Raw genomic sequence first — 10,593 nt, forward strand, 5'->3', positions numbered from 1 at the left:
GATTTTTAACAAAAGTATACCTTGACAGAAGCCACCTCTGCCTCCTCTGCCTCCTCTTCCTCCACCTCCAAACCCTGGGAAGAAAAAATAATACAATCAGTTCAATAGCAAATCATTTATGGACAATCCAGTGGCCCAGTTCATCTAGTTTAATCCACCTCTCTCCTTAGTTACCTTCTGTAGATCCTCCATCATCTCCATCACTTCGACCTCCTCTGCTGCCTCCTGTCAAGTACAAATATTACCGTCATAAGCTGTAAGAACCCGATACATATTATTTTACTGTGTATACTTAACTTCTTCCTTGCTTTATATTTCCTTTCAATTTTCAATGTCTATTTTTGGTTGTGGCTCTTTTGGAGCGGGACGTTTGAGAGGTGGGAGGGGTGACATAAGAACCACTGATTTCAAGGGCAAAGGTTTAGCTATATTTAAGCTATCAATGTGTTGTGAAAATGTCACCGACACATGTACAGTATGGTAGGGCTTCATGAGACTTGAAAATAGAATTCCAGAATAATGTAATCTTGATTCATTCATACATTACAAGGGTATAAGGGTTTAATGGTTTGAGTAAAACTACCGGTACAATTAGTTAATGTTACTGTATGGTGAAAGCAGAGCTGTTTTGACAGGCTTGCACATTCAATTTATGTTTACTTGATTAATTCTGAAATACACCTTTCTCTTTTGCATTCATGCGTGCATGAAGAGTTTTCTGCCTTTGGCAGTATCAAGTGAAGAAGGATAGTAAAGAGGGAGAGAGATGGGGAGACACACGCAGCAAAGGTCGTCATGAACGGGACTCGAACACATGACGCCCTGGCAGGCCAGAGCCCATGTAGCATGAGCCTGGGCCACTTGGCCAGCGGGCATCCCTTGGCAACTGTCTTTACTTATCATGCGCAGTAATATCGATAGTATACCACAGATTTGTATACAGCCCAAATGTGTTCTTACCCGAGTCGCTCCTAAATCCTCCTCCTCGTCCTCCTCTTCCTCTTCCTCCACGACCTGTATAAAACACAGGCAACCTCAATTTGGTAAATGACATCTAATGCTGGATGTTTATTGTTGTGCTTAAGTTATTAACTATGTGTGTTATTTGACATATCTGCACTGTGCAACTTTAGTTAACTAAGCCTAACAGAACTGTAATTTATATTCATGCGCAAGCGTCCAACGCAATTAACTTGCCCCTTGAGACAGTAGTTCAATGGTTTTGAAATGTGGGACCCCCCCCCCATCTTGCATTTACCATAAAGTCAGAGCAAAGTGTAAGACATTCAACTACCAAAGCAATTGAGCTGATTCAGACATCATGCAACTATTATCAGGCCCAGTACCAGTGGTGGAGAACAAATTTAAGGAATCACATTTCCCATAACATACACTTACCATCATCATCATCATCCCCTCCTCCAAATCCTCCTTTCCAGGAGCTCCCTAAAATACACATACATACATCACAGTCACCCTTATGAACATAATTCAACTGATAACAATATTAATTGTCTGTTGAGCCCACTGTTACATACATAAAGGTACACCATCAAGTCACTGGTAGCAATGTTCTTTTTTTACGACTACTTTAAACAGTATATGGCAATATACTGTAAATGAGTGTTATGGCAAAGGGTTCATTTTCAGTCATAGTTAAAAGTCAGGATTTTGCTGTGTAGCTATGCATAAACCCACCACTGCTTGAAGCCTGGCTGGTGACTGCACCACCGGTGCTGGTTCCCTGTAAACATGGACACATTAAACGTGTTATGAGTTATGACTTCAACGGAGTCTCTCAATGTTTCAAACAGGTCCGTTAAATTCCCGCTCTGAAGTTACCTCTTCCTCCCATTCGTCGGCCATGGTCTTTAAAAAGAAAGGTAGTATGTAGCCTATAATAAATAAATAAAAAGGCAATCTTTAAGGCAAACTTGTAAAGTGAATTCATAGAGCATAATGTCTAACATTTAAATGTCGAGAACGTCCACATTGATATTAGGCAGTGGCCCCACCAATTGAAAAGATTGTAGTACCAGATGCACCCATAAGAACATTTTATTGTTGTATTGTAGCATTCCACTGTCTGTGGGGAGATAAGTGGAACCTATTATCTTTTAATACATTATCTCACTGGGTTAACTTATAACTGGTGAAATAGTGGAATTCAACTTCATAGTTTTGCTCAGGGCCCACATGGAACTTCCTCAAGGGGTCCCCTGGATTAACTAATTTTGAATACATGATGTTTCACAACTGTTTATTACAATTCACAACATCAACTCAAGTTAGGCTATGGCTTGTTTCCATTGTGGACGTCCTATGTCATTTTATCGAAATACTATGCAAAAAAGTTGGACGCAGTCACCCTCGAAGCATGCATTTATTGAACATAAACCAAACTTTACTAGGGTAAAAGAAAATGTCGCGTAAAAGTCGCCACACGTGGTGCGTTGTCTCATTCACTCAGCCTCAATTATTGGGGCCGGCGGCGGTCTACCATGTTCGTCGAAAGTTCGAAACCACGTTGGTTAGCTCCTCTCGGGACCCTCACCCTCGGTTATACCTTTTCTGTATTTTGGACGGCGTTACCGAGAGCCCCGAAAGGGGCTACCACGTTGGTTTGTGTTTAATATATAGCCTAGGCCTAAATCCATCCACATGTATCATTATCATGACGAAGGTTTCCGACTTTTAAACTTTGAACGTGCCGTGGTCATGGAACCTCTAAACATCGAAGTGTGCTCCTCCCCTCGCCTTAAACATTATTATAATGTTAACTTAACATTGTGTTCTCACTCATGTATACATTCAGGTTTATTTTTATTAAAAGTCGTGTTGCAGGCGGCCGACATTCTGGCTTCCACATGGTGCGGCCTGTCTATCATGACATCAATCAACTTTTACATTCACGTCCAAACAGTCAAACTCCGCACTAAAACCCTGCTGTTTTGTATCTATTCTACAGTAAGTATTTCGACACCAAGTCGCATATTATAACACGTACATTTACATAAATAAATTGTGCTCTTCGTCTTTTCGCCGACCTTACCTCTTCATCGAAAAAGAAGGACGATTAATGCACGTGTCGTGTGTCGTGTGACTCGTGTCACGTGTGCGTAGACTGCGTACCGAGCGCGAGATTTACCGAGCAGAGGAGATGATTGACAGGCTGATTGACCTGTGACAGGTAGCACAGAGCCTTTAGACCCGCCCTGCCACGCCCCTAAAATCGCGGCGATAAGACTCCCATACCCCGGCCGGTTGGTCGCACCCTGATTGGTTAGAACGTCGCCAGGCAACGGGTGGTCGCTGGTCACTTGTTTCGTTTGTTTGTGAAGGGGGCGGGTGGAGGTCGGGGGTTTGAGGAGTTCGCTACCGACGCCAGGGTAGCGAATGGAGTTATTGGGGAGTATAATGTATAGGTGTAGCCTACACAGATGATGGTGCATTGGTACACCTACCTACACCGTGTAGGTATGTGTACCAATGCACCATCATGTTTCTGAACTTTCATCTGTTCTGAAGAATGCACTGGAGCTTCTACATTATCTTGCTAGGATGAGGATCATGATGATGATCATCACACACACTGTCACACACACACACACACACACACACACACACACACACACACACACAGCCCTGGGCTCTATAGCAGCTGAGCTGAACCAAAGTAAGTGCAGATGGTGGTTTTGATTATTCAGAGGAAGATGACTAATGTAAATGATGTAGTGTTGGGTGGAAAGTTAGACTGAAATCACTGTGGTTATGGTTTAACATCGGTATCTGTTCAGTGTTTCCCATTGGAAATAATCTAAAATAAAGTTGGAATATTCTTTAGCAGCACTTTACTCCCCCTAGTGTCACAATAGTAGAAGGCATTGTGACCAGCTTGGAGGAGGATGGATGTGCTCTGGCCAACATTCCTCAAAAAGGTCCCGGGGCTCGGGGGCTGATTTCATTAATCCGTTTTATTTTGGACCAAAGGCAGTGTGAGGCTGTGAGCACCGATCAGTCACCGTGCATATCGACTTTTCCGCACCGTTTTTGTGATGGAGCCTCCGTTCTTTGCTCAAATAAAACACGAGGCTAATTTGTTCTTTTCTCAAATAAGACAAGCAATTTTGATGTTAGTACCGTGGTGGATCGCTCGCTTCTTTTATTCACGTTCGCTCGACTTTACTCCACCACCAGGACAACTACGTCACCCGGAAGTAGGCTTTTTATATTATTATTATTATTACTACTACTTCGTGCAGTCACTGCGTGCAAAAATAACTAATATTTGACCACTGACGTGACGACCAGCGTATATTTAAGCAATATTACACGAGAGGGTGTGGGTTAACGTGATTATTGCCACGACAGTGATGCGGTCCGCAAGCATCACTGAAGTGTTATCATGTTAAACCATACTCTATGGTTAAACCACACCCTCAAGTGTAATATTGCAATTCTACAACAGTAACTAAGAAAATCGCTGATGACAGGTCACAGATGTATAGTCACTATACGACCACAAATGTCCCAAGAAACTAGCTAGCCTAGCCACCGAGTTTGCTAGCGCTCTCAGCTAACAGCTAAAATTAAACTAATACTTAATCAAGTAACTTAAAAACTGTCTGGGTGTTCACTAGCCCTGAAACATGACTGCCATGATGATTATCATGACAGTCATGAACCATATGGCTAGGTGTTCACATAAGACTGGCATAGACGATGGAATTACCAAAAGCTTTTTTTTAAGTGAAATATCCCGTTAAGCTGCTGTATGAAACACTTGCCATTAATATAGTGGTTGCAACTGTATTAATTGATTGCCTGAGATGAGTCCTGTGGTGGACGAGTTATCATGGGCATGGGGTCACTTTTACCCAGGCTGCTCAGAGCTACATAGTGACTGCTCTGAGCAGCCTTTTTTTTATTGTATCGTAATAATTGCCGTGGCTGCACAGTGCACACAGATCCACATTGCTCACTGTACTGATTAACTTGCGATGTAATCATGTAGCCCTCATTGCGTTTTATTTGTCCCAGAGTGTGAAGAAGATCATTGTGCTTGGAGCCACAGGACAGACTGGACAGTATCTGGTGGAGCAGGCTCTGCAGCAGGGACATGAGGTCACTGCCATAGTAAGGAACCCTGGGAAACTCACCGAGCACCATGACAAACTCAAGGTACCTTCAAGGTTCTTTATTTACTCTATCTTGTACTTTTCTTCAGGTCCTCTGTCATTGCGGAAGCAGAAGACGCAAATGATACACATCAAATAGCGACAGGAAAAAAAACAAGGTTATATTGTCAAAGACGTTTTTCTAAATTCTTCTCATACTGTGCGGTTACTAGTTACATTGGTTCTCTACTTGCTGGGTCCATCGTGGTTTATAGATGCTGAAGTTATGATGCAGATCTTAGAATTTCACTCTCGTGTACCAGTACAATGAGATGTTACAAATACAAATCTTGATTCTTTAAGTCATTACTCGTAAGTGATAAGGAATGATTTTGTCTAAATGTAAATCTTCCTGGTTAACTGACAGTGGATTGAAAGTGCTTCTTGTCACAGCTGCACTGTTCTTTATTATTTCTTTGCATTTTACTATAGCTGCTACAATGCTGACTCTGAGTTGAGAAACCAAAGAACCAAACCAAAGTGAGAAGTTTTACTTTAACGAATAAAACCTCCTTCAGCAATAGTGCAGTATAGGTCCATTTGACTCTGACTCCGAGACATCCACCACTGCAGTTTCTACAGTGCAGGCTGCTGCTGGTCAAAGTATTCTCCTCGTCTTCCACACTTTTATAGTTCGATTGTCACGACTGCACCATTTTAACTACGGTAGGCCTGCGCTACGCTGTATTAGATATCTTGCGTTGCCACCCTTTGTTGTGGTCCATGATGAACGCATCGTCGGCAGTGCTCAGCACAAAGGCAAAGTCAACGTAAACACGGCACTTGGTGACAACGCAAAGCAAAACTTGTATCTTGTATTACAATATTGTGCACAGGCACAGTGGCCGTGCACAGATTCATGAGGTGAACCGTGAACCTTTGTCATTGCTTCCGCTCTGCTTTGCCAGGTGGTGAAAGGGGATATCTTCTCGGCGGACGGTTTGAAAGCGCTCATCGAAGGGCACGACGTCGTCATTTCCTGCCTGGGCTTCCCCCCGTCCTTCACGAGCCGGGTGACGGGCTACACCCAGTCCATGGGCGCACTGGTCAGAGCCATGCGAGAGGTCAAGGTCAACAGGATCATTGTTATGACCGCCTGGTACACCAAGCGTGAGTCACAAGTAATTACATGATTTCGCCTGATCACACTTATTTGCAATGATCGCAGTTATTCTTTTGCATAGTGAGAATAATAATTTCCAATCCATCTGCATGAATTCATCTGTTGAAATATGTTCATACATTTTCAAGCAATTTGAAATATACCAGAAATAGCAGAGCTACAGGCTCACAAGTCACAACACATTGCGATGCAGCAGCTTCTAGATCTGCCATGTCCACTATTCAGAAGTGTAATATTATATAACCTATTTTGGCCATAGCACATCATGTATTGTGATTATACATCATTGCCAGTCACTCCTTTATATATTTAAGTTAATTGTCATATCTGCCTTGTGCATTTTTATTTAGTATGTTTAGTATGTATCATCACAATTATAATCTACAGTATACGACAGTCAATCATCAAGTAAAATGTCATGATCGTGACAGCCAGCCCCCAAGCATGAGCCATACCAGTGAAAAGTTGCATCATGGTAACGCCTTTCCTGCAACATTTCCCATCCAGCAAACTCTGCAGCTCAGGCCGAGGTTCCCTACCTGGTCCGGTTCCTCCTGCTGCCGATGATCCGCAGCATCCTCACTGACATGGATGAGATGGAGCACTTCCTGGACGGCACCCAGGACATCGACTGGACCGTGGTCCGGCCGCCGGGTCTCCGGGACCTGCCTGCCACAGGTACAACATAAATAAATAACACCTGCAGCTTTTAGGAGAAAGAATGGAATATATCGTTGCTGTCGGGAGGACACCAGCTAACTAAATTTGAGGTTTTTTTCTTTCTCGTGAAGTCTTGCAAATCCCACCGCCTCCCCAGCATCCACCTGTAGGCTGTGTTTCTAGATCCCCCTGGGGGTCTTAATTCTATTTGGCTTGAGTGAATAGAGGATCCAGCCCATAAACCCCGCCCCCTCTCTGAGTGGACGGCATCTCTTGATGCAGCTCCAGTCTGATAATCAGGCTAGCCCTGACGCCAAACTATGCTTCATATATCTATGCTCAATGAATATTTATATATCTCCAAATATTGTTTATACATGGTTTAGAAATTAGGTGCATGAGCATTGCAGCTGGTGCATAGCCTCCTGTTCGTCTTCTGACGAACGAGAGTATCAGTGCATTGTACATGAAGGTACGAGGGTGCAAACCCATTCTGGGCGGCAACCCCTTTTGGTGTTTTAACTAAGTATTATATAATACTTTAGATATTGAAAAATAGCAGATCTACAAGCTCACAAATCTTTGAATATATATTCTTTCAGAAGACTTATTTTTTTATTTTTACGTCAGGCCTAAATGGGTTAAAAAGAACATCTATAAGCTAACAATTGGTCTATGTGTTAATTACTTAGTAACTAGTTACTGTCCAACACTGGTTATTGCTAATGTTTCCTCTGTGGTTGTGTACTCCACAGACAAAGAGTTTCAGACCCACGAGGGCTACTATGTTCCAGATGCTGGCAACCAAATGTCCAGGGGAGACGTGGCCCGCTTCATGCTGTCTCAGGTCAACAGCGACTCCTGGGTCAACAAAGGGGTTGCGATCGCTGCCCAATGAGCCAGGCTGCATGTCGTCAGCATGGCTGGCACTGCGGCATTTTAACGCACGTTCAATTTGTATGGTTTTGTCTTTGAACGTGTACATGCCTCATTGACGGTAATGGAAACGACTTGCTTTAGTCACTTAACCCAAGCGTCCCAATTGTGGGCATGTCATGATAGGCAAATATATGGCAAAAATACTATTTTCGACAAAGAGATTCGGCGCAGTAGAGGGTAAATAGGAAAAGGCCAAACATAGACCCTGGGGACAGCAAAGTATACAATATCACCCTGCAAAATGACATTTGGTTGTCTTGACAGATTTTCACCACACAAGGGCGATGTTGCCATGTGTGATCACAGTTGAATGACTGGTGTAAAACATGACAGCTGGCTGTCCCATGCAGAGGATGCAGCTTGTACCGGTATACAGCTTGCATACTGTATGTGCCAAATACGCACATTTTATATGCTAGCATAATGTCTATGCTATACTCGGTATGTTGTAGTGCCTTATTGAATAATATGCGGGTCCAAACAAGATCCAAGACCAATATCTTATTTAACCCATTCTGGACGGAAACCCCTTTTGGTGTTTCAAGCATTATGTTATACTGCTATTGAAAAATAGCAGATCTACAAGCCAAGTACAGATGATTCTGGGGGTCCTTGACATGAAAAAGGTTGAGAACCACTGACATAGAAACATAGGGTTTTTCAGAAAACTGTCAAGATTTAGAAGACATTTTGTAGAATATAATATAGTGTCCGGTCTAAATGTGTAGAGGAATTTGTACCAGTGAAATTGTCTCCTTGCCTTAGGCTGCAGCCAATCAAGTGAACTGTATAGGGTACTTCCTACAATGGGAAGGCGTACTTCCTACAATGGGAAGGAGGAAATTATTATTTTTCTCACTTAAAATGAGAAGCAGTTGATCGAAGGCCCAGGGTATAGTGAGCACAAACTGTTGTATGTCTTTTTTTTATGGTATAAGATCAACATTAATGTGAGGTTTAAAGGAAAGTTCTGGGTCAATTGTGATACAGAGGTATTTAATGAGTCCACTTTCTCCAGACGAGAACCATCTTCAAACTTAATCAGTAGATCAGAAGAACTTGCATCACTGCGTGAGTGGCCGAACAGCATGCTACAAGGACTTATTTTTGTTCAATAAAAGCTTGTTGTTTTGAATGCATTTTTGGACCAGATTGAAGTCAAACTGTAAGAAATGTTGAATTTGGAGATTATTTGGAGATATTAGACTTGACATGAGCTGCTACACTCACTCTGCTTTTGACCTCCTCCCACGGGGAAACCCGATCCGGGTCACGGCACCAATGTAACCACAGCATTCGAACTCGGGGTCTCCCGTGTGAAAGTCCAATATCTTGGACACAACCTCCACGATGGTTGGTTCCAATCCACCGTGGTGCATCCGGCTTTGGACATGCACGCACGCACGCACACCCACACACAACACACAGGTGAAATATATTAGTGCCTGCGCAAACAACACACACGAGCACACACAATGTGGAATGAGCAAAATAGCAGCACACACCCACACACACACACAACACAAAGTTAAATAAATGTCGGATAACCTACTCCTGGACCCCTGTAGTAACTCTGAGGACCCCCTACTCCCGGCCCCCTGTAGTAACTCTGAGGACCCCCTACTCCTGGCCCCCTGTAGTAACTGAGGACCCTCCCAGACCCGGGACCCTTGTTGAAAACCCATGCCATAGACCAGGGACGGGCAACTTTGACCATGGCGAGGGCCACTATATTTCCACACTCACTGCAGAGGGCCACATTACTGCTGTATGTACTGTCAGCTATTTTTGCTATATTTGAATCCTGAAAAGTAACCTTTTTTATTTAATTTCAAATGCATTTATTTATAGTTATGTCAAGTTTATGAACTAAATACAAATACATTGGACGTAAAAAAGACAATAACATTTTAATACTAGTCATTACTAATATAGACTGAAGTAATTAAAGCGGGTCATTGTAACAGGTGAAATCAATAATAATATATCAATATTCGGATGTTAACCTCGGGGCCGCATGAAGTGATGGCGGGGGCCGCATGTGGCCCATGTATTCCATAGACATAGAGCGTCAGTATACTGACGTTACAGGGAAATGAAAAACCTCAAAACATTGAAGGTTTATGATGCTGTAAAATGTAAATAAAATACATGAACTTTGATACTCTGAATGCTCTTTTATTTCTATCTTTCTATACAAATGGTAGAAGCACACTTATGCTCTTCAATTTCTTCAATTTTGGCGTTTTGGTTCAGGATATGTAAATGGTAAATATGGTAATAAAGGCTTCAAAATGAACCTCATGGGACATAATTTGAGCCTGTTACCTGGCTGAATCTTATAAAGTACGCACTTCAAAGATTAACAAAAACCAGGTGGCAAAGAGAAATCCACCCTATGCACGTCATGGACCCCACTTTCCATCTAGACTTGTATAAAACTGATATGGATGATGTAACAATTAGGCCATAGTTATGAATAGGTGCTGTATATCATTCAGCCATGTTTTGTGTTCCAGTTCCAATTTTGTCTAGCAAATTCATTGTTTTACCACTTTTTTAAGTGTCACCTGTTTAGCCTGTTGTTAACAGGCAACTCATAATTATGAGTTGTGGCTCCTGAGAGGCTCACAGAGTACGGTTGGAATGAAGATTGACTGCAGCACCCATCTAGAGACTGCTGCAGGGTTGGCT

The 10,593-nt window shown here is 42.6% G+C and overlaps 1 protein-coding gene across 1 annotated transcript; it reads left to right on the forward strand.

Annotated features, from left to right (window-relative positions):
* Positions 1-3,915: 3,915 nt before the first annotated feature.
* Positions 3,916-10,061, forward strand: LOC308319730 (flavin reductase (NADPH)-like). The gene is made up of 5 exons (XM_080769900.1): positions 3,916-4,217; positions 5,041-5,181; positions 6,086-6,287; positions 6,808-6,978; positions 7,716-10,061. The coding sequence occupies exons 1-5, from the start codon at positions 4,056-4,058 to the stop codon at positions 7,856-7,858; spliced, it is 819 nt and encodes a 272-aa protein (XP_080626026.1). The 5' UTR covers positions 3,916-4,055; the 3' UTR covers positions 7,859-10,061.
* The last annotated feature ends 532 nt before the right edge of the window (positions 10,062-10,593 follow it).

Source organism: Protomyctophum bolini (genome assembly GCF_963924005.1).
Source record: "Protomyctophum bolini genome assembly, chromosome: 8".
Taxonomy (NCBI): Eukaryota; Metazoa; Chordata; class Actinopteri; order Myctophiformes; family Myctophidae; genus Protomyctophum; species Protomyctophum bolini.

Excerpts from the sequence above, each read along its gene's own strand:
- LOC308319730 (XM_080769900.1), top strand. The coding sequence starts at position 4,056 with ATGGAGCCTCCGTTCTTTGCTCAAATAAAACACGAGGCTAATTTGTTC. Across the intron at positions 4,218-5,040 it reads GACAACTACGTCACCCGGAA|AGTGTGAAGAAGATCATTGT; the intron begins GTAGGCTTTTTA and ends TATTTGTCCCAG. Across the intron at positions 6,979-7,715 it reads CCGGGACCTGCCTGCCACAG|ACAAAGAGTTTCAGACCCAC; the intron begins GTACAACATAAA and ends TGTACTCCACAG.